This window comes from Phocoena phocoena, chromosome 12 (assembly GCF_963924675.1).
Source record: "Phocoena phocoena chromosome 12, mPhoPho1.1, whole genome shotgun sequence".
Lineage (NCBI taxonomy): Eukaryota > Metazoa > Chordata > Mammalia > Artiodactyla > Phocoenidae > Phocoena > Phocoena phocoena.
In genome coordinates, this window is record NC_089230.1 from 49,279,706 (window position 1) to 49,304,070 (window position 24,365).

The 24,365-nt window shown below is 42.8% G+C and overlaps 1 protein-coding gene across 1 annotated transcript in view; it reads right to left on the minus strand.

Annotated features, from left to right (window-relative positions):
* Nucleotides 1-7,284: 7,284 nt before the first annotated feature.
* Nucleotides 7,285-24,365, minus strand: part of FIG4 (FIG4 phosphoinositide 5-phosphatase) — a 136,008-nt gene continuing 118,927 nt past the window's right edge. Inside the window, exon 23 of the mRNA XM_065888453.1 lies at nucleotides 7,285-7,640. Coding sequence (XP_065744525.1) covers nucleotides 7,463-7,640 — 178 coding nt within the window. The 3' untranslated portion in view covers nucleotides 7,285-7,462. The remainder of the gene's footprint in view (nucleotides 7,641-24,365) is intronic.

Consider the following 24,365-nt stretch of genomic DNA (forward strand, 5'->3'; position numbering starts at 1 on the left):
CTTTCAGGGAGCAGCCCCCAGAGATAGGGTGAAGGGCGAGTGGGAAATAAGGGATCTCTAATCAGATAAATTGCCCAGAGAGCCTCTCCGACAGTCAAGGAAGCTTGTTCAAAAAGGGCTTGTCCCTGCTCAGTTACGGGTAATCAGGTAGGGAGACTGAATGAACATTTGTCATGTGTCCAGTTCTCTACACTCTCAGCTACAAGGATCCATGGACTTTCGACAATGTGGAGGTCCTCATCTTCCTTCCCCAGCCAGGCAAAGTGATTTTCCTGAAATCTAGCAAAAACAAGGATTTTTAAAGGATCTGTCTCAGAGGAGGGATCCCTAGGCATCTGTGATGAAGGGTAGTGTGGAGAGACCTATCTGACAGAGACATATACCCTGCCTTGGGATGGCAAGTTAGGGCAAGATGAACCAACACAGAAGACATGCTCTTGCAGTTTTTACTATACCCTAGAGGTTGGAACACCTCAGGGGCTGGGGCTGTGAGTGTTTTACAGTGTGCCTGCTTACACGGACATTTCCTTCTGGCCAGCAGACTGCCTAATGATCATCTACCCTGGTCCGTGACCAATTTTACTTTCACGGGAGTCTTTTTGGTGGTGAGTCTCCTAGTGGCCTTTAAGTGCCCAGCCTGTGCCCACAGATGCAACAAGTATTGCCAAGAGCATTAGGACAAACAAAACCACAGAGAACAGAGATTGAAGATTCACTTGCATCAAAAACAGAGACTAGGGCTTAGGTCACACACACAAAACAACGAGATATTCTTACTGCATGATGCCCTCTGGAGGGCTTCGTGTCCAGTGCAATCCCCTTACAGGGAACTGGTACAACCAGATGACCAATTGTATGTCACCTCACCCCTCACCAGAGGACTGGCTCAATTTAGACAACCAACCACCCAGTCCAGTTCTCTAGACAGAGGTCTGGCTCCAACTAGATGGCCAAGATGCTTTCCCTTAGCCAGCTATTCCCTACAGCCAATCTTGGCTTTATCAGCCGAAGTGTGGTCGGGACCCCCTGTGTCGGGTGGCCGTTGGACACTACCTCAATTGGTAGCAAGCATCCTTGCTATACATGTGCCAGGGGAGGGGGTGTCTACCTGGGGAGCACTCCACTTGATCCATGGCTGCTTTTCGATCTCAGGCTAAATTTAGGAGCCCTCAGTGGCCCAGAGGTCGCGAATTGGGGCCAACTGCCCAGTTATTTAGCCAGCTTTGTTGGCCCTGAGTCAGCGAGTAAGCCCTGAGTTACCTGATGGAATGGGGCCCACGCTGGGCACCAACATTTGTTACCAAATTAAGTTGTATGGACCCTGCTTGAGCTCTAGCCCGGCTGAGGCTGTCTTGGCAAGGGAGGGTTCTTTTTCTGTTTGGGTTCGAATAGGCGAATAACAAATCTGAAGCTGAGATCCACACATTATAAGCTTTATTCAGTGGCCAAAGAATGGAGAAGCAGAACTTAGTTCACAGATCAACTTCTCACCCACCTGGCGAAAATTATTTAATTTTAAAGAGTAAATACAAAGGGAGGAGGAGTGAGGCTAATGAAAGGGAGGCATATGCGTTAGTCTTCCAGGGAGGGGGCATGGCTCTTTCTGAAGGAGTGGGGTACCACCTCCTTTTTTGGTCCTTAATGTCCAATCATGGCCTCTGGTAGATGTCACTTAATATGCTAATGTAGTAAAATCAACATATAATGAGACTCAGCATCTGTTGGAGGTCAGATTCATTGCTATCTTGGTCTCAGCTGGTTCCATCTGGGTTTTTTTGTTTGTAGCTTCCTTATCTCTGGACCCTTTAACTTAAAGATTTATGTTAACTTCTGCTGAAGGTGAGGAGGGGGCTGGCAGGTTTTGAGTACGGACAGTTTTGCTAAAGCAGGGGTTGGCGGGTTGTGAACAAGGACACTCCTGCTAAAGGTGGGGAGGGGGGGTTGATGGGTTTTGAGCAAAGCCCTGGAGCAGCTCTGGCAACAACTACAGTGGGGAAAAAGGTTAGACAATAAGATGGTGGCAGCAAGCTGTGGGTTGGCTATTGCTTTTTATATTAAGAAAAGCCACAGAGGCTGAGCTAACAGCTGAGGTGAAGGTTAACTTGAATGCTGGTTCATGTTCCTCTGAAAATGAGGCATGTAAATGTGAGTGAATGATACGTATTATTGTCTATTACTGTCATTTGTTTAAACTGAATTGGCTATTTAGGGAAAAAAAATCCCTGAAAATGTCCAAGATGGGACTCTTGACATTCTAAAACTGGTTTTTTCATATGCCCTTAGAGTAAGTTAGCTTTCTAGAAGGAATTGATATTTCTTGTGCCTTTGAGATGTAAATGATCTATCTGGGCTCTCAGGAACTTTAATCATCTGATCCCTGAGAGTGAAGAGAAAAAAAAAAACCATTTTAAATGCTAGAAGGAAAACTGTGAGATCTGTCTATATAGATATACATATGTCCATGTATACCTTATAAATATGTGTCTCTGCCTCCAAATGACATTACCAAGACTGGTGTGTGGATGAGCTCTATTTATTTGGCTTAAAAGAAAATAAGCACTTATATAAATTCTCAGAGACATAAAGGAAACTGGCCATAATGAATTTCAGGTGCACATGATCTGGGAAATATTCAGTACTGAATGGATACCTGGTATTAAAACTAGTTTAAGCTTGTTGGTTTCATTAATATAGGCTTATCTTTAGAGTTATGAATGTTAAGTGTAATGTTGTACCTAGGTTTACTAGAGGTCAAGTAAGACCTTATATCTGTTGCGAATTTGTCAGCAAGTAAAATAACTTGATATGATGACATTTAAAGCAAATGTCAATGAGGTAAGAGCCTCTAGGTAAACGCTGTAGGAATAACCATGTTTTTGGAATGTCTGTCTAAAACAGTCCAGATTTGGGTATCTTAAAACTAAACTAAGTTAAATGAAGAGAATTCATTGACTATCTGGGTCATTTCAAATAGGATAAAGTACTGGAACATTAATTGCTGGGTGTGTCTAAGTTACCTACTTTTGCCTTCTTAGAATAGGAAGACTAAGGCATAAGTCTTGCAGTCAGGAAATGTGGGGATGACAAAACAGTCCACAATTACCTGCTTCTTGTTTTTTGCCAGAGATTAAGGCTTTTCGGGGTTAAGATTACAATCAGCTATAATTCTAGTTACTGTAATAAAGTTTATCAATTACATTGTAATCGGGTGTTTAACCATGCCTTTTTAAGTCTTTTGTCGTTTATAGACAGTTATTGTTGTACTCTGATGTTTTTGCAAAAAGTGCTTCATCTTCAAGAAGGTTCATAAGAACTTTTTGACAAGCAGAGGTCTCTGATACATTTCAGATCATACTGCTGAACTGGCTAAAAAATGAGAGAATCCTAATGGAAAACCTGATGGCTTCATAAAAAGTTAATGGAAGGATTGGTTACTGAGTGAACTGGTGAATATCGTTAAAATTTTTATGGGTTTTGTCTGGAATATTACTGGATTGATCTGTTTTCTAGATATAGGGAAACCCTTCCCCTCAAGTTAGTTACGACTTACGGCAATTTGGTAAACTACACCTGTGGGTAGAACTGAAATGTATTGCTCTTCTCTCTGCCTGATCCCTCCAGAAACTGGAGACTCGTAGTTCTGAGCAGCCTAATCAGGTGAATGGGAAAGACTGTCTCCTGGCATGTGCAGGAATCTCGGTATTTGGGGACCTCTAGAAGAGAGAAATCCACTGAGGTGGAGTCTGATGGCAGGCCTTTGGCATGGCTTTCCTGGCTTTGAGAAGGCTTTTGGGAATTCAGTCCTCCTTCTGAGGAGTTCTACCACAGCCAGTTTGGAGGAGCCTATGTGGTCAACTGACCAGACTTATTTTGCAAGCAAATTAGTCTTGATTTGATTGTGTCTGGTAGAAATATGGGTAGTTTTAGAGAGAAAAATATTGTGTTTCAGTGGATGTTAAATTCTAGTTCTGCTAATTGAGGTCTAGATTTATGAAAGTTATTGCATTAGCCACACTTTTGTCCTGATGTTCAGGAGAAAAAGAAAATTATCTAGTTATTAGAGTATAACTACTCATGATGTGTAACACTGCTTGCTGTAAGTCTGCTTGTGTAACAATTCAATAATTGGTAAAATGTATAGCCTCGAATTCTGCATCAACTACCTCTGAGCTTGTTCATATCTCGTCAGTTTTTCCCCAACGTGGATAACTAGGCAAATATAAAGGAGGTCTAACACAAAGGGACATGATCTGGACCTAGGGCAGGCAGGCAGCATTCACCCTGGCTTTGTGGGACAGGAACTTTGGGCTATCGAAAGTTCTGCAATCAAAAGGGGAAATTATGGAAAAATCTTCACATGTGGAGGTATGGGGAAATCATTCAGGTTTACACATGGTTTAACTTAAACTTTACTGAACACAGTGGCCTGTTTTGTGGCCTACTGAACATGCGTTGAACATTGGCCACTAAGGAGGGGAATGCATTTGAAAGTCAAAATGGAGTAGCTGTGGTTGTTACAAGGGTAAAACTACGTGGTTATTGTGAAAGTGATTTTAGACTCATTCCTGTATTACTGAAAACCTGAGTTTTCTGAACTGTGTTGCAGACCAGGACAGAAACCGCAGGCGCTCAGAATGCAGTTACTGTTTGTATATTGCTTAATTGTCATGATCTCCCCTGGGTGTTAGATGGCTTACATTTCGCCCTGAGCAGAGGAAGTCTACTCAAGGGCTGAGCATCAACAATGGCCTCACTGTGAAATGAGTCTAATTGCTGGGTCTACAGTGAGATACTGTTGTCGTCTTCCTCTCCCTCTGGACTTCCATGAAAAATTGACCCAGCTAATGCAACCGTGTGGGGATGACTGACAATGGTGGGGGGGGGAAAGACTGAACATCTTCCTGTCTGCACGCCAGTATGTCAGAAAGACCCCTGTCAGTAAATGTTACCATACCACGAATCAGACGTTTTACTAGGGTGACTGCCCGTGAGCCTCCCTGGACTGTGCAATGTGGAGTGCAATAGGCTGGCTTCTGGACACATAAGTCCGACTAGTGGGATTAATTTTTTGTTTGGAAAGACCTAATGGGTCCACCCCTAGTGGCACTGAACATAACATGGGGTGGCACACTTGTAACTGTGCTGACTCCCGGCTAGGCCACCAGAATGTTTTAGAGCTGGGCCTTCCCCTCCCCATGAGGGTGCGTCTGGGTCTGTGAAAACCAGGGGTGGCCTTACCTTTCTGGTAACTGGATAGGGCGCAGCTACAATGACTCCCTCTCCATTGACCTGGTAAGTGCTTGGCTCCAGAATTGCCCACGTCCTGGCGAATGACTGTTCTTAGCATACTAGGTACTATCTTGCTTTCGATTCTCTTTGGCGGCAGCTGCCTGTACTGTACCGTGGTATCTGCAGGCCCCCCCCCACCGGCCACCGCCCCCATCCCTGCCACATGCCTGACCCCAGGAATGTCGCAGAAGAGGGCTGGAACAAGACTGTTAGCGTTGTGCAGGGTATGCGGAGGGGGAGCGTACGAGCAGGCAGCCCAAGGTGGCTGATCTCCTGCTCTCTGTACGTCCCCCCGCTCCACCAGAGCCTGTCTCACCTACCCCCTACTCACATGACCGCCCTTCCTACATACTTGCCCCCCGAACCTCGCTGCCGGCGACTGTTCTAGTCTTTAGATTAGGACAGCTCCACCTGATAGCTTATCAAAGGGGTGGTGAGGGGCCTGCCCCTCTGCTCGTTTCTCTGGTAACCGATGAGCCACGTGACATCAATTCCCCCTATAACTGGTATCAGCCCCCCTCCCTGGGAGCAAAGACTGCCACCATGTCCTGCCTGCCATCAGGCCCACGTGGTGGGGTGTCACTCCAGGACCTTGCTTCAGATGTGTAAGCGCCCCCTATCTGTGAAATCATTTACATCTCTGTCGCTGACTTCAGGCTCTTTCTTCAGTCTTGAAGCTGGACCTATACAGGCCTTGCAGGCCTGCGGGGTGCAGCCCAACAATATCCAAACTGTGCCAACCAAAACTCCTCTTGCCAATTGCTTCATCATCCTTTAATCCTGACTTTACGATGGCATCGGTCAAAACCATCTGTGAATTTTATCTGCAACACAGAACACTGCATAGAATCCCAGAATCTCGGGCTTGGTGATACCTTAAAGGTCACTTAATTGGTGATACCTTAAAGGTCACGCAAGCAGACTTAAAGCAAGCAGTGTCACACATCATGAGTAGTTATACTCTGTAATAACTAGATAACGTTCTTTTCCTCCTGAACATCAGGACAAAAGGCTGATCCCTTTAGATGGCTTGGTTTTCTTTATTTTATTTGTGAGAAGGAAAAACTGAGAACTTGTTTTATTTTTTAAAAAAAAAAGCATAGACATAATAAGGTCAAATCATTTGTGTAAAACTCAGAAAATGCAGAAAGTTGTCCACATTATATTTGGCTGTGGAGAGCAAACCATACGTATACATGGCATGTCAACCCTGACTAGACATCAAATTATGTAATGCAACTGCTCACCATAAAAGCTATGCAGAGTAATACATTTTTTTTTTTTTTTTTTTTTTGCGGTACGCGGGCCTCTTACTGTTGTGGCCTCTCCTGTTGCGGAGCACAGGCTCCGGACGCGCAGGCTCAGCAGCCATGGCTCACGGGCCCAGCCGCTCCGCGGCATGTGGGATCTTCCCGGACCGGGGCGTGAACCCGTGTCCCCTGCATCAGCAGGCGGACTCTCAACCACTGCGCCACCAGGGAAGCCCAGTAATACATTTTTAATGTTTTATTTTGATATAATTTTATATTCACAGAAGTTCAAAGAACTTCTGTTTACTGTTTTCCAGACTTACCATTTATTAATATTTTGCTGCATTTGCTTTATCATGTATTCTTTTTCCCTGAACCACTGGAGAGCATTTTGTTGACATCTTGTCTCTTTATCTATAAATATTTCAGTGTTTATTTCCTAAGAACGAGGACTTTCAAAAGAACACATTTTTAAAATCAAGACATTAAGTTAACATAACCATCAGAATAAATTTTTTAAAATGTTAACTACAAAGAAAAATACTCTGCCTTCGTTTCACACGGGAGGAAAATTTTGGCCTATTTTGCTTACTATGATATTCCCAGACTCTACCATAGGGCCTGGCACACAGCCGGTCCTCAATAAATACCTGTTAACATTTCAGTGTGACGGTGTGATACTAGATTAACCACATTTCTAAGCAAAGTATCTCTAAAATAAAGCAAAGGCAACGACAGCAAAATATTCAGTCATTTCTTTACTACCAATGATTTGTAATTCCCCAGTTACAAAAAGTAAAAGCCTTCTGATGTAAAGGACTGAAGGGAAATTACCTTTTTAAGATGAGACAAACAAGTTAGAGCATAAGTAAATGGGACTTTGTTGGTCCCCCTCTGGGCCACTCTGGGGACCTGCCGTCTCTTCACAGGTAGCGGTTTCTGATGTATTCTCGGTACATGGAGGTGTCTTCTTTCCCCAGGGGCTGCATGATACCTTGACTGGCCTGGATGTGGGCTTGGAAGATCTCTGTAGATTTTCTGTCTACTTGTGGAGGCTGAACTTCATAGATGTTGTCTTGAGAGAAAGCTGAGATAGGTGTTCTATAGAAGAGAAGCGAGGACAGAGCTACATTAAAGAAAATAAAAGACCATAGGGACCTTGACCTCAAAAGCTCTTGAGAGCCACTGACCTTGAATGAGTGAACTTAGTAGTAACAAGTGGTGCTAGTGACCTCCCTGTTCCCTCTCGGTTGGCTTCCTCCTCTGCCTGAAAGAGCAGGACCAGCACTTGCCCAGGGAGCCTTCCCTGGCATGCAGGCTGGAGGGGCACCCCTCCTCTGTTCCCGCAGCCCTGGGCACACCCATGTCTGTGTGCCCATCTGTCTCCCTCACATGACTTAAGTAACCTGAGGTAGGGGCTGTACAGACTTTTCGCTCTCTTTCCTTGGTACCTGGTATGTACTCGATAGTTTTCTTAAGTAGGACTTATTAGTAGGAATCGGTGAAGTAGGGGATACTAATAATTCCTACCTCATAGGTTGATGGCAGGAGTAAATGAGTTTATATCTGTAAAGTGTTCCTTTAGCATAGTGCCTGGCACACTATTAGTGCTCAATAAAAGTGTACTATTAGTAATTAGCAGTGCACAATTCCTTAGCTGCAATTCTGAAATCCTAAAAGCTGTAATAACCAAACGTTACTTTGCCAGCAAAACCCGACCCAATTGAAACTCATCTGGTGGTACAACATACAATACTTGGCCCACTTCACGTGAATATTAATGTGTTTCAGCCTCAGATCACGCTGGGGATGTTCTTATAAGGTATATGCTAACACCCCCAAAATTCTGAATTCTGAAACACATCTGGCTTCAGATTTTTTGGATGAGAGTGTAAATCTGTAATAGGCAGCTTCCTTCCTTTCTGGGATGATTTGAAAAGCACCCAAGAACCTCTCTATTCAAAAATATCTCTCCATTCCCACCCCACCTAGACTGCCATAGTGCTTGAAATTTCCATCCACCCTCGGGGAAGGCGCTGTCTCCAAAAAAGGCCTTGTTAAAATGCAGCTGGGTGCCTGACACACGTGTAACTCATCGCAGCGTGAGCACCTGCTAGTTGTTACCTCCTTGGCTGGGGGCAGGCCCTGTAGGGATGAATCAACCACCAAGTCAGGTGTGCTGCAGAGTGAGCGTGTGTGGGAAGGTCAAGAAGAGGCAGGCCATGGGTAGGCGAGGATGGTACGCTACACCTTGTGAGGGACTGGGGGTACAACGACAGCACACTCCACCACTTAGCCCAGGGCTGGCCCTGCGGAGGAGTGGGGGGGTTGGTTCTCCACATCAGGGTACCAAGACCACAAAGAGAAAAGATCTGGAGAATCTATTCTGCTGGGCTGGGACCTCAGTCTTGCTCATGTACATCTTATCAGAGGACCAGAAAGGCATCCTGGACGCCTGGCTGTTTGGTGAGCTGGAACCCCTGGAGCTGGGGGAGATTCCCTGCAGTCAGAAGCAGAACTGAACCTCAGACCCAGCTAGGACTGTACTTGCAATGTCAACATTTTGTGGGACACTAGGAAGGTGCAGTGAGCGACACACAAAGGGAGACAAGAGTTGTCCAGTAAAACCCTCCATCCTCATAGGATGCGTTACAATTACACTTAGGTCTTTCTTACTATCCTAGAAAACAGTCAAGGTAACTCCCTGTACTTTGCCTTTAGAAAACTAACACATCCTGCCTTGGCTGGAGACTCTGCTTAAAATCGCTGTGAAATAAAATACAACTAAAGGTGGAATATTCTTTCTGGAAGTCAACCTCAATTGTTTTGACCTTGGGGTAATATATTTAAACTCAAATTTGGTAAATGGCTTATGAAATACTCATTTTTCCAAAGCACTCTAATAATTTCACATGATCTTAGACTACACCCTTATTTAAATAAATAAAAACCAAAGGATAGTGATTTACTCGAAGTTTAAAAAAAAAAAGACCCAGGTGAAAGAATCCTGAGCTGAGTCAATGTGAACTCCAGCTTGGCAGCAGTGCTTTTCTTCAAAATACAAAAGTAACGTTATAATGACAAATGGTTGGGATGATTAATATATGAACTCTTCTTCTCAATTTTCCCTCACAAAATCATAGCAACTTTTCAGTCATGTACATAATTCAAAGCAAGATGCTAGAATTCTTTAACGGTTGTTAATATTCAGGGTCAAACCATTTTAACCTGAACACTTAAAAAGGAGGCTTCATTAGCGGTTTTAGAGATTGTCATCAAACTGCTGGCCACAGCAACTCCTGGACCACACCATCCACACCTGTCTAGTGTCTACACCCTCCATTTCATAGATGAGACATTTAAAGTCAATTTAAAAATGGGACTAATGGTTTCTGTGCTTTGAAGCTAGACCTTTGCCTGCAACCCTGTGCATTAACCAAGAGCTTTCCAGCAGGCATCACACCAGAGAGATACCATCTGGGAACTAAACCTTAATGCAACTGAGAAAAGGAGAATCCAAGTCATCAAGTCATTGTTTTGTCCTTTGGCAGCTCAGCTGAATACACGGGTGGGCAGGCTGTAGGGGGAACAGCAGCAGGGCTGGGACAACCATGAACAGGGCTACAGACCAGCCACTTCCACCCACTGCCTGGGGTTTCTTATCAGTAAATCAATCAGGAGTCCTCACCCTACTTCTCAGTAAACTGCTTCAATGCCCCGTGGAGTAATGAAAAACCATTACAAACACTCTAAATGTGAAATGTCAACATCAGCCTTAAATGGTATCCGACTGAGTGGCAGGTGGGTTTAGGGCTTCAACACCACCTCACTGTCGTGTTGATTTTGCTACTTGCTAAAGTTTGAGAATCTTTGGTCTAAGGAGACCAAACTGTAATCTAAAATGCTAAATAAAATCTTATTTGTGGTCAGTCAACAGCATTGAACATTTTTAAGTAGAAACTTTCTTCTTAAATGATATACTACCACTAATCCTACATTGAGCAAGCATCATTTAACACTTAACTGTAAAGACATGAGTAGCAATATTACATTTCCTAATGTCCTCACACTTGATTTCCCCGTTGGCTTATGCAAGGCAAGGAAGAAATACAAAAACATCCAAGACCCTCACAAGGGGCTGCTGGTGGGCACCTTGTCTCTGAGGGGCACTGGAAAGAGATGGAGGTAACCCCAATAACACTTCCAACACTACATGTAATAGTCTTTTTATTAGCTTAGATGGCATTTGTTTCTGGGTGAAAAGACCAGTGTTTAAACACTAAATGATGTGGAAATTGTAAGGCTACTTTCTTTTATTCATTCCAGTAGAGAGAGATGGCTTATTATTGCACTTTCATGGTGGAAGAAACGTCCGACATTTCTCTGCTGTCCATAAACAATTTTTGTTTTCAGCTTCTCCCCACAGTCCTCAAAGGGATAAGACTTATTGCCCTTAATTCAAATGCTAGTAGTCTTTTTGGAGATGAATTATTATAATTACAAATTTGCAGGCTCATTTTATCTACAAAGCCTAGTCCTATCTTCAAGGAAGCCTCTGTATTTCCTCTCAAGGAATGTTGCGGTCGTCTTTAGTTCATTTATGGGCTCAGTGTACTCAACACCAAGGATTGATGACACAGCCTTAACTGCAGTTCCCATTCACAGAAGAGAAACACTTTAGGCAGAAATTCATTAGACACACTACGTGTTTTTAAAGAAGATCCTTATTGGTGCCCTTTTATGCTCTTTCTTAAATGTGTTATTACTCGTTTGGTTATAATAAGACCATGTCCTATAGTAATGGTATCTTACACTTGGATGCATAACGAAAGTTTGAGTCCCTTTAAAAGTTCAATTCCCATTGAGGGTATTTCTGACTTATACATATTGAGTACCCAATAAGCATATGTTGGTTTGACAAGAAAATGGTCAGACTGAAATGTCTTCCAGATTTAGTAATGATATGACGATTTGTGGTTGGTGATAGAAGAACTAGATAATACATGTATAATTTCAATAATTTTATACATGTGATACTTTTCCAATATGTTAAAATCTTACACTTTTTCTATGATGAGCATTTTGGCACACACCAAACCTATTTGGCTTTTCCAGAAAATTTAGTAATGGTTTTCTTTTTTTTTTTTTTGCGGTACGCGGGCCTCTCACTGTTGTGGCCTCTCCTGTTTCGGAGCACAGGCTCCGGACGCGCAGGCTCAGCGGCCATGGCTCACGGGCCCAGCTGCTCCATGGCATGTGGGATCTTCCCAGACCGGGGCACGAACCTGTGTCCACTGCATCAGCAGGCGGACTCTCAACCACTGCGCCAGCAGGGTAGCCCTAGTAATGGTTCTAATCACAGGATATATTTCCCTTCCTGGTGATCCCTTCTGTTGCTACCACAAACTCCAAGTTTTCCCAAGTTGCTGTTTTCACATCACCAAATGGTTCTGTTGGTTCATGACTGTGTGACAGAATCAAAACAATACTACAGGGCTTCCCTGGTGGCGCAGTGGTTGAGAGTCCGCCTGCCGATGCAGGGGACACGGGTTCGTGCCCCGGTCTGGGAAGATCCCACATGCTGCAGAGCGGCTGGGCCCGTGAGCCATGGCCGCTGAGCCTGCGCGTCCGGAGCCTGTGCTCCGCAACGGAAGAGGCCACAACAGAGAGAGGCCTGTGTACCGCAAAATAAAAAAAAAAAATATATATATATATTACAGGTGAAGAGGCCCTTATGGAAGACCCTGACCAACAGTCTTATTTGCAGATAATGGTCGGCATTAGGTCGTTCTTCTCATTACTTTCCTCTACCTTCTGGGAGAAAATAATCATTAGGGCAGGATCAAAGTTTATCAGATGCTCCAGTCTCAGTGGGGTAAAACCTCAGCTAAATGTCTTAATAGCACAAGTCCTTTATTATTCTATTTGTCTTTCTGCCGGCTTTGTAATTTCTATTAAGCAACAAGGGCTATTACTTCCTAACTGGCAGAGGGGCCTGTGGCACACATTGCCATGCAATCATTTAAAAAAAAATTTTTATGGCTGTGTCTGGTCTTAGTTGTGGCACGTGGGATCTTTTGTTGTGGCATGCGGGCTCCTCGTTGCTGTGTGCAGGCTTCTCTCTTGTTGTGGCATACGGGTTTTCTCTCTCTAGTTGCGGCACACAGGCTCCAGAGCATGTGGGCTCTGTAGCTTGCAGCGCACAGGCTCAGTAGTTGTGGCATGCGGGATTAGTTGCCCTGTGGCATGTGGGATCTTAGTTCCCCAACCAGGGATCAAACCCGTGTCCCCTGCATTAGAAGGTGGATTCTTTACCGCCGGACCACCACGGAAGTCCCTGCAATGATTTTCTCTCTTTCTAGCTTTTAATATTGCTTACAGCCTTTAGCCCTCAGTTTGTGGGTGCCATTCTAACATCTTTTTGTGACCATCCATTGCTTCTCGTTACTTCCCTTATTAGGTTGCTTGTATCTTTCCAACAAAGTACTCATACACTGAAGTCTAGTCACGAATCTATTCTACCAAGATGATATGGTGAGAATGTGTTGGCTTCTTCATATTAAAAAATCAAGATAATGCTGCATATTCCTCCCATTCAGTGTACAAGTACAGACACCTAAGTCCAAAATGTAGCTCTCAAATCGTGCTTGTCCAATATGGCAGCCATTAGCCACATGTGCCTATTTAAATTTATATTTATTTAAATTAATTAAAATTAACTAAAATTTAAAATTAGCTCCTCAGTAGCACTAACCACATTTCAAGTTCCTGATAACTACATGTGGCTAGTGGCTACTGCATTGAACAGTGCAGTACAGAACATTTCCTTCATCACAGAAAGTGCCATTGGACAGACTGTTCTAGAACCTCTTTCCTGCTATTTTTTTCTCAGAAATTCTGAGTATCTCTTTCTAAACTCATTGGCTTAATGTAATATGTCCCTGCATAGCACTTATCACTATCTGATCTTTTATTTATCTGTTTATATATTTTCCATGATGTGAATTCTATCTTGCTTACCTCTTTAACCCCAATGCCCGGAAGAATCTTTGGCATATAGTAAGTGTTCAATAATTACTCCCTGAATGAATGAATAAATGGCATCTGTTTAAGGAAGATGATTTTACCTTGGCTTTCTAAATTCAGAACCTGAAAGCAGTGTGATTTAGATTGCTCTAGAATCTAGAGTTTAGATGATAGGGAGGTAGGATTTCCAGCAGAAGTCTGGCCTCAGATAACCATAAGGTGGGCGGCGGGGCACTGAGGGGAAGCCGAGGTGCTTTCTAGCAGGGCAAAACTATCCAAGTAGCTCAGAAAACAAGGCTGAGGCAGGAGGGGTGCGTTCTAACCCCCCTTTAGAGGTGAGAAAACAATGACTCAGATGAACAAACTCACTAAATGGCCTGAAATCAAGAGGAATGTGTCAATCTTCAAACCACCTCTAATAAAACGAAACAAAAGGCAAAACAGTCCCTATATCCAGGGATTCTAGAAAGCAGGCTCTGCCTATGTAATTTGCTTTCATACACCCTGTCAAACCAGTTTCAGTGTTGGAGATACGGGCAAGCACATTTGCTACCTTCCACACATACGCACTGCCCCGACCCCCCAACCAAGGGCACTTGTATGTGTCTTTGGGTAGACATACATGACATCACAGTAAAGGCAACAGGCTTGAGGGGCAAACACTTATCCATGTATTAGGACATGAAACTACGCTATTAGCTGCTGCTGACATTCTAAACATCATCAAGGTAAAAAAAAATTTACTTTTTATTCCTACTAACACAGCAAGTCTATATAATACACACAAAATGCTACGAACCTAATGCATGATTTCCCCAAAGTTCAATTAAATTTTCAGTCTTGTTATGCCAGTGAGAGCTAATGAGCGAGATACAGAATAGTGTATAAATCTGATTCCTTCAAATCCAAACAAATTCCAAATCCTTTGAACAGCTGCTATTACAATAGGATGACTGAACCGTCCTCCAGCAGAGATACTGGAAGAGAGGTTAGAAATTTCACAAGCAGGTTAAAATGCATTAAAGCAAATATGACAATAATGCTAGTCCCTAAACAACCCACCATTAGAAGGAGCAAAAGGGGTGATGAGAAGGAACTAAAGAATATAATCGGTGATGATGGAACATAAAATGTATAGTCCTGTAGACCAGGGGTGCAGGCAGCCCTGTCTGTATATAAGGCCCTTCAAAGGCTCAGCAGTAAGGAATCTCAACTGCTTACTGTAGGCTAGGTCTTTATAGATTTTGATAGGCGAGGAGTATGTCATTGGTTATGGAGTGTGAGGACAGCAAAACTCTTATTGTGTGTGTTTCTCCAACACTCATCTGCCTTCAATGTGTCAGGGAGCCATGTCAGTGACAGGCCAGCCAGAAAGGCACTGCAGTCTCACAAAAGTTAGGATTTAATGCCTAAGCCTAAGCCACACTAACAAGAGAGAAAAGTTATTTATAGATCAAAGTATACAATGACCTTAATATATCGAAGAAATCCATGCATGTGAATGTCTAAGGCTGCTAGACATTTTTTTTCTTTTTAAGCTTTACTCTGAGGTACGATTGACAAAAAACTATCTTGTGAAGACTTACTTTTCATCAGATCAACTAGATGAAAAAAGTGTATGTATGTATATACACATACACATGTATGTTATGTACATAGATATATTTATATGTAACAGTTATGCTTATATATACTAATATATACATATATTTTCTTTAAACATAACGCTGAGGGAAGGGCTGTGTGTGTGTGTGTGTATGTATATATCAACACTCCCCACAGTGATATACTTCAAATGAGTCCATGTGACCTCATTTTTACAATGTCCATTCCACTGTGCAGACACTGAAACAAAAGTACAATTGCTTTTAACATGTGACTTTCTATTTTACACTGTTATACATTAGAGCCTTAGAGACTATTACGAGCTTGTGAGAGTAAAGGTTTTGGTTAAAATGTCATAACATCACTGCCATACATATACATTGGAAAAAAAAAAAAAAACTAACAATGCTTACCTAATATTTATCATGGAAAACTACTGTGCTTCAAGTCTATCAATGCTTTTCACCTTTTTATTATAAAATAAGACAGATAACAGAAAACCACACAAAACAAACACACACAATTATTAGAAGGTAAACACAAGCTGGGTCAAGAAACCGAAATTTTGGCAGCCAACCCAGAAGCCCCTTCTATGTGCTCCATCCCCATCACAACCCCTCCCTCCCCTCATAAGTAGCCATCAACCTGACTTCTACAGTAAGCACTTCTTTGAACTTTAAAAAAAAAAAAGATTTTTTTTCCATTCAAATGTGCATCCCGAGACTATAGTTTAAAAGTGTGATAGGCCTTTTAATCTACAGATTCTCCCTCCTATCTTTTCCTTACAATTTGTCGAAGAAACCAGGTTGTAGAGTTTCTCTCGTCTGGGTTTTGCTGATGGCATATTCATGATGCAGTTCAAAAATCTTCCTCTGTCCTTTATATTTCCTGCAAGTCAGCAACTGGATCCAGAGGCTTGGTGAGAATTTGCTTCAATTGCTGTGGTGAGACCACAGGTGGTAGAGTGCTGTGTCATCAGGAGGGCCACAGTGTCTAGCTGTTTATCTGTTTTAATGCCCACAGTCACTGATATGCAATGCCTAGATCCAGTCACTGATATGCAATGCTTAGATCCATTAATTCAGTGGGGATTGCCAGATGATAATTACCTTATTTTTTTTCATTTATCAGTTGTCACACTTAAAAAATATATTTATTTTATTTATTTTTGGTGCGTTGGGTCTTTGTTGCTGTGCGTGGGCTTTCTCTAGTTGCGGCCAGCAGGGGCTACTCTTCGTTGCAGTGTGCAGGCTTCTCATTGCGGTGGCTTCTCTTGTTGCAGAGCATGGGCTCCAGGTGCGTGGGCTTCAGTAGTTGTGGCATGTGGGCTCAGTAGTTGTGGCTCGTGGGCTCTAGAACGCAGGCTTGATAGTTGTGGCGCACGGGCTTAGTTGCTCTGTGGCATGTGGTATCTTCCCGGACCAGGACTCGAAGCCGTGTCCCCTGCATTGGCAGGTGGATTCTTAACCACTGCACCACCAGGGAAGCCCTGTCGCACTTTTTTAAAAAGATTTTTTTCCTCATCTCGTTTGGTTACCCAACGGTACAATTCATATGATTCAGAGTCATATGCTTGATTCTTTGTTTTCCAGATAATGAAATAGTTCCTTATCATTCTTCTAAGGTGACCAGATTTTTAAAAAAATCATCATAAACTCATGGATTTAAAAATATTTGATGAGTTCCATCCTACTGTAATTAATGTCCTTATTGAAGTGCAAATTTTCCCATCTTTGTCCAGTGGGAGCCAGCATCACAAGAGAGTATCATACTGTATATCACTGCTCAGGAAAAGATCAAAATTCAAAATCTGAAGTACGGTTTCCATTGAACGCATATTGCTTTTGCACCATCGTAAAGCCCCAAAATTTTAAGTTGAACCATTGTAAGCTGGGGACCATCTGTGCTCCATTTTTTTTTTTCTGACATAAAGCCTGAGAATAATCTAATTTTCTTTCCCTTAAAAGTCACTTTCTCTTTTTAGATGTCTATAGGATCTTTTCCCTTTAAAGTCCAGTTAACATACTATACTGTATCATTTTTGGTCACTATTCTCAGGTATGTGTTGTGCTATTCAAACACGTAGTTTTATATTTCAGAAAAAAAAATTGGCATTACTGTTTTTAGTATTTTTTTGTTCCCTTTGTTTTTCTTCATCAAGACTCCTCCTATCCATGCTAAATCTTCCTTGCCTATTGCCAATATTTGACACTTTCTCTTAAATCTTTTTTTCTTCATTTCTTTTTGAATTTTAACGTTTTGTATTTTAAGCTCATTTTGAAATAGTATGCTTCAGTTCTGACCTCTTTTATCAAGTTGTCTTTCTGGCATGCTTTCATCGGAGGGATGTTATTCTGCTCTGTGTTCTTTCATTCTCCTAATAACTTTATATGGGTTTGGACCTTGATACTTTTCTGTTGCTCATTATGCAAAATTAAATTTTCCTGAACCTTTAGAATGGAGTGTAGTTCAGAAAAATCTAACTTGTTTAAAAACATGGCACCTTGCTTTCTGAGATTTCCTTTACCTCTTCTCTTTCCCCTCTTCTATCTGGACTTTCTCTTTCCCTCCTGCCTCCTGCCACTGTCCTGCCCAGCTTTGACTCCACTGTCAGCACTTTCTCCTCAGACGGGTGCCCTGGCCTGGAAGGGAGCTTTGGCTGTCGGGTTCAGGAGTTAATCTGGCCCAGACTGCCTCAGCTCTTTTCAGAACCCACCAAGAGCCCCTGCACTCAGCTGGCACTGAATTGGGTAAAACCCCTCCCAGTTTCAGCTGCTGTGCTCAGATTAGCCCGCAGTCATTTCCAGTGCACTCCTGTTAGCTACTCTGGGGCTCTCCTGGTCTCAGGTCTGTCAGATGCCCTGCTGTCTCCTCCTGACTCCTTCCTCTCGTACAGCACGAATATCATGCAGGTCTGGTGGCTGTTGGCGGTTTACCTCCACCACCTGCTTATATTTTGTGATTTGTGGATAACTTAAGCGGTTTGAGGTAAATGCTGCCCATGTGTATTTGGTTGTGCTCCCTAGTTGTTCTGTTTTATGTGATGATTCAGAGATTTAAAAAACTATGTTGCTGCCGTCTTCTTCCCAGAACCAACAAGGCATGTCTGTTTTTAAAGTGTATTTTTCACCCATCCCCAAAGCTGGACGGTCCCTAAATGTGACATATTGTGGCCTGCATGGCTATACTGTCCTTGCTGCGGAGGGAGGCGTTGCCACACCACTTCTCCTTACCCAGGGCTTTGTTCAGAGAAACTCTTTTCCAGCTCAACTCCCATTTCTACTCCATCAGGACTTGGTCTCCTCAGAGACAGGTGAATACCACAGGGTCCAGATGTGGCTGCTATCCTAGTGATGCAGAGACTTGGGGGAAGTGCGGAGAACGTGGTAGAGCTCTTAATCTCACGGTTCACTTACATCTGGCTAATCAAGCATTATTACAACTATGGCAGCAGAAAGAAATACAGGTAAAGTTAGGAAAATTAAAAAATGACTGCCTATCAGCTTTACTTTTATTGCAGCTAATGGGAGATGGCTAGGATATCAGTTAGATTTGGGTCATGGTTTTAATGAACAAGGGAGTCCTTCCCATGGCTACTCAAGGACCTCACTCCATCATGCGAGCAGGGTGCTTTCACCATTCTTGCCTAGTGGCATTTGACTGCTAATACAAATGGCAATTGTATGTTTCTGTTCTATCCCTTTCTGGAGAGTTCTAATCCTCCTTTGCCACCAGTGTATACTGAGAGCAGACAGGCAGTCTTTTAATTTATAGGTCACTAGATCACAAAAAGCCTCATCTGGACTTAAAGAGAGCTGCACAAAACCCAGAGATCCTGGACTTAGGGATGTGGTGATGTATGGGGGAGGGAGTGGGTTCTACTTATAGCAAGAGGAATATGCATAGATAACTGGGTAGCTAGCAGGGCAGACTCCGACAGATAACATAAATTAGATTCCTCAGTATCCATCTGAACTCCCCTTCCTGCATGCAGAGGCTGAAAAACAAAAAATAACATCCCAGACTCCCTTGCAACTTGGGTTCAAAATGTGATTTAGGTTCTACCCACCACTTGTACTCACAGGAGTCTGATTTGGAACTGACTCATATGCGAAGAAGCAACATGTAGGGTGTCCTCTTGGCAGACTCTGGCAAAGGCAATGTGCTCTCGAGTTGGCCACCACAGTGGCAGCTTCCTGATTATAGCTGAGGTGGCTGGTTTTGCAGCCAGCAGCTGCTGTGATACCTTCCGGATCTAGGCAGATGCAGCAGCCACTCTGATGATTTGCCATGTGCTTTGCGGAGTCATTCCTGGCAGCTTGGTCTACAATCTGTCTCTTTAGCCCTCTGGTGATTCTGAAAGCCACTGAAAATCCCATAATAAATCACTTCCTGTTTAATCTGCCTAGAGTGGATTATGTTTTCTGCAACTGAACTCTGACCACGTAGCCAATGTGCAAAAGCACACGAAGCTCCAGCTCTTTCTTGCTTTAGCCGGGAGCAAGCACAGAGGCGCCTAGGTAACCCTGTTCCTGGATGGTTCTAGCAACAAGGGGATACTTCCAGCAGTTGGGCACATTTGTGTTCACTGCCCTAGGAGACAGAAGGGACAGTCTACTACAAACACATATATGAGTGGCAATGGTGGTACTTTTGGGCCATAGCTGTATTTTTATTGGTCCATGTATGGCAGAATGATACTCTTCTACATTCTCTCTGACAACTGTAAAATTAAAATGTCGTTTGTGTTTTTAAAAGGACTTTTGGTTTTAGACAAAGTAAGATGATTTTTGGACCTGAAACAGGTAAAATGCCTCCAATTTAGGATGCAATTTATAAATTGAAGGATTTCCCTCCCATTTTGTAGGATATATTGCCTTAGTATAAAAAGAAATGCAGTTTTTCCTCTGTTTCAGCTGTGTCTAGTATTACAAACACCAAGAGAGCACCCAATGATATTTGGCTGCTCTGTTTTGTAGGCCATAACGTGAACATTTCAGCTGCTGTTGGCTTTTTTTTTACATCTTTATTGGAGTATAATTGCTTTACAATGGTGTGTTAGTTTCTGCTTTATAACAAAGTGAATCAGTTATACATATACATATGTTCCCATAACTCTTCCCTCTTGCGTCTCCCTCCCTCCCACCCTCTAGGTGGTCACAAAGCACCGAGCTTGGCTTTGAGCCATAGGCAACAGGAACTGGTTACCCTGCACAGCACTGGGTCTGTTCTGCCAGTAAAGGACAGGTTGCACATCAAGCCTGTAACAGCTGTTCTCAAAGGGCAAAGAATACAACTGCCCCTCCCAGAGTCATCCTTTCTCCCCGCCTGTACGCAGGCCCAGACTCTCCCTCAGGGCAACTGGTCATCTATCAGACATTTCCACAGTGACCTTTGGGAGCAATTTGTCCCTGCTGTCCTCAAATTTCCTGGAACAGCAGCAGCAGTGGCCTGTCACTCTTGGAGACGCAGGGCTGCAGTAATGGCCCTGTGTCTTATCTCCCACGTGAAAGTGATGACACCTACTTATATTCTTCATGCCCATTTGAATATTTTCACCTTTTCCTGATGATTTACAGAGTGCTATCACTGAGTCTGCCATGTCACTTCATTATATCTCCTGTTACCTCCATTTTTTTTCTAAGACTTTTTATTGTAGAACCTCTTCAGATTTATAGAACTATTATACAGAGAGTTCTGACATGCCCCATACATACCCCAGTTTCCCCTATTAGTGACGTCTTCCATTAGGATAGTACATTTCTTGCAATTAATGAACTGATATTGACACATTATTATTAAGTAAAATCCATACTTAGTTTTTACCTAACATCCTTTTTCTTTTCGAAGAACTTATCAAGGATACATTATATTTAGTTGTCATCTCCACTTAGGGTCCTCTTGGAGGTGACAGTAGACTGACCTTGTCACTGATGACCTTGATAGTTTTGAAGAGTACTTAACCTGCATCTTTTCAGAGTTACCCTTCACTTTAAGTACAGTAAGGATCAGACAAAACTGACTTTTGGAAGGAGCTATCAGTAGGATCATGAGCCTTCAAACCAAAACCTACCTGTCCTGAGTTTTCAGAAAGTTCATATGGCTTCAGCTCTGTCAATGTTCATCTGTGATGGGGTGTTGGGCACGCTGCCCAGTGGATACTCAGACACAGCTGCCGAGGGAACTCCTGTGGAGGATTTGATGGAGCGGGGGTTCCACAACCTGGCTGATCACTACATTCAAAGGAGAATTTTACAAAGCACAGATGCCCAGGTCTTAGCCCAGGTGTACTGAATCAATCTCCAGCTATAGGGTCCGGAAGTCTGTATTTTGTATTACTTAAAGAAACAAGTCTTGCTAATTATGTTTTTAATATAGAAAATTATAAAACATGGCCCATAACCCATTAGTATTAATAATATAAAGGTATAAATGTAGAAAATGTAAAGAGAAACCAAAAGTCTAAAATGAAAACTGAATGCCTCCCTATAATCTAACCATTTTCTAAGGACGCTTTTTTTAACATCTTTATTGGAGTATAATTGCTTTACAATGGTGTTAGTTTCTGCTTTATAACAAAGTGAATCAGTTATACATATGTTCCCATATCTCTTCCCTCTTGCATCTCCCTCCCACCCTCCCTATCCCACCCCTCTAGGTGGTCACAAAGCACCGAGCTGATCTCCCTGTGCTGTGCGGCTGCTTCCCACTAGCTCTCTACCTTACCTTTGGTAGTGTATATACGTCCATGCCTCTCTCTCTGTTACAGCTTATCTAAGGACACTTTGATTGCTCCCTGTTTTTAGTGTTGTCTTCTGTTGGCTTGAGATTTGTACTTCAAGCTTCCCAGGATACTCTGGTATAACCAGAAATTCGGAACCCACTACTACAGACGAAATTCACAACTGAGCTGAGGGGGGTGCAGAATGTCCCTTTCCATGCTGGCATCCTTCTGAAATCACAAAGCCCTGCTCTTCCCTTTCCTCTCCTGAACAAGTCAGCCCTAAAGCCATTCGATGGGGGCAGAGCAAGGAGATGCAGCCTGTGACAGCCTGTGGGGTGTTGGAGCCCAAGTGGGGTGAGAAGGGCAGATCCAGTGTGGGGAGTTTAGGCCTGAGTGAGGAAGGCGTCCATGTGTAGGGGCAGCCTGAGGTGGTATGTCAGAGACTGAGCGGGGAGAAGTGGGTGTGAACATCCATGTGGAGCGGTGGCCTGGGGCCCAAGGGGATAAGGAGGGCATTCATGAGGGTGGTGTCTCTGAAAAGATGTCAGTGCCTGAATAGAGGGCATCCATGTGGGGGAAGGGGTGGATGCAGTGGTGACGGAAGACTGGTTATATACGAGGGAATGAATCAGATAAATATAATGAGGGTAACGGAGCCATGTTTCTCACTGTGGGAGAGGGAGGTCACTAATATGGAAAGGGAGACGGACGGAATAACCCCAGAGTACCCTCCAATTAGAGGCATCAGTATGAATTTAAAGATACATATCTATATTTTATTTGTATTATACTTACATATATATAATTTATATTATATGATATATGTAGTATATATTTGTATATACATATATGTATATATTGGCATATGTCTATATATTTACATCTATGAGTATATGTAAGTATATATATATGTCCTTTGAGTGGGCCTGGGAGCAATGACACCCCAATGGCAACAGTGCCCACACCTTGGCTTTAATACCATTTTCCACTAAAAAGAACCTGAGGTCCTTGGAGAAATGACTGATTTCAGGGCTGGGGCAGGCAAAGAACATGGATGAGCTTAGAATATCTTGTGCCAGAAATCAAGCATATATTTAAAGAATGATGAGGATGTGTCCAGAGAACACAAGAGCCAGGATGAAGGAACGCAGGTGAAATCTGGAACAATTTGAGTATCAAAATAAATGACAGTAACAGACTATATCCCATCAAATAAAACAGAAAACCAAGATCTCACACTGAGAAAAATAGATAAATAATTGAAAGTTTGATGAAGAAAGGGATGTTTACATCATTTCAAAGTATCTCCCACAAAATATTCATTAATTAAAAGAGGGGGGAAAAAAAGAGCAAAAAGTGGAAAAGCCGAGAAGATTCCATTTTAATCAAGGGACTGAAATAAAGATGATTAGTAATGGCATGAATTGAAATTGTGTGCCACCTGACAGGATGCAATAAAAAGAACTCACCATCACTTCTGTGATATTCCTGCCTGTATTCATTATGTACTTTAAGCCAATGAACATTTATGATGTCAGAGTTTCTGGGGGTCGGGAATCTGAGAGTGGCTTAATTGGGTGATTCTGGTTTTAGGTCTGTTATAAGGTTGAAGTCCAGCTGCTGGCTGGGGCAACAGTCATCTTGAGGTTTAACTGGGGCTGGAGAATCCACTTCCATGCTCACTCACATGGTTGGCAGGTCTCAGTTTCTCACTGGCTGTTGGCTACATGCTTCTGTTCCTTGCCATCTGGGCCTATCCATAGGACGTTTGCTTGCCCCAGAACAAGTGATCCAAGAGATCGCTTCTATAACCTAACCACTTCTGGTCTAATGCTCTTGGTCACAAAGATCAACTCTGCTACAGTGTGGGAGGAGACTGCATGAGGGTTTGAATAACAGGAGGTGTGGCCAATTTGAAGGCTGGCTACCAAACTGCCAAAGATAACCATGACAAACTCAGACTGGGCGCTGTTCTACAAAGTCATTAGACTGTATTCTTCAAAGTGTCAAAGTTATGAAAAATCAAGGAAGACTGGGGAACTGTTCTAGAATGAAGGAGACTAAAGAGACATGACAACTAACTGCAATGTGAGATGCCGGACTAGTTCCTTTTGAGATTAAGGACATTATTGGGACAACTAGCAAAAGCTTGAATGGGGTTGAAGGATTAGTTGGCAGCAATGTATTGCTGTTAATTTCCTGATTTTACTAGATTGTACTGGCATTTTATAGGAGAATCTTCTTATTTATACAAAATACCTACTCAAATGTTAGGGAGAGAGAATATCAGGTCTGCAACTTACTCTCAAATGGTTCCGGTTGGGGAGGGAAACATTCTTTGTTCTTGTAATCGCAACTTTGAGATAAGTTTGAGACTGTTTCCAAATTAAGAATGTATAGAAACTATAAAGACCTATGGGAGAAACTGTCTAAATTAAGGTCGAAAATCCTAATTCTATTAGGTAGAATTA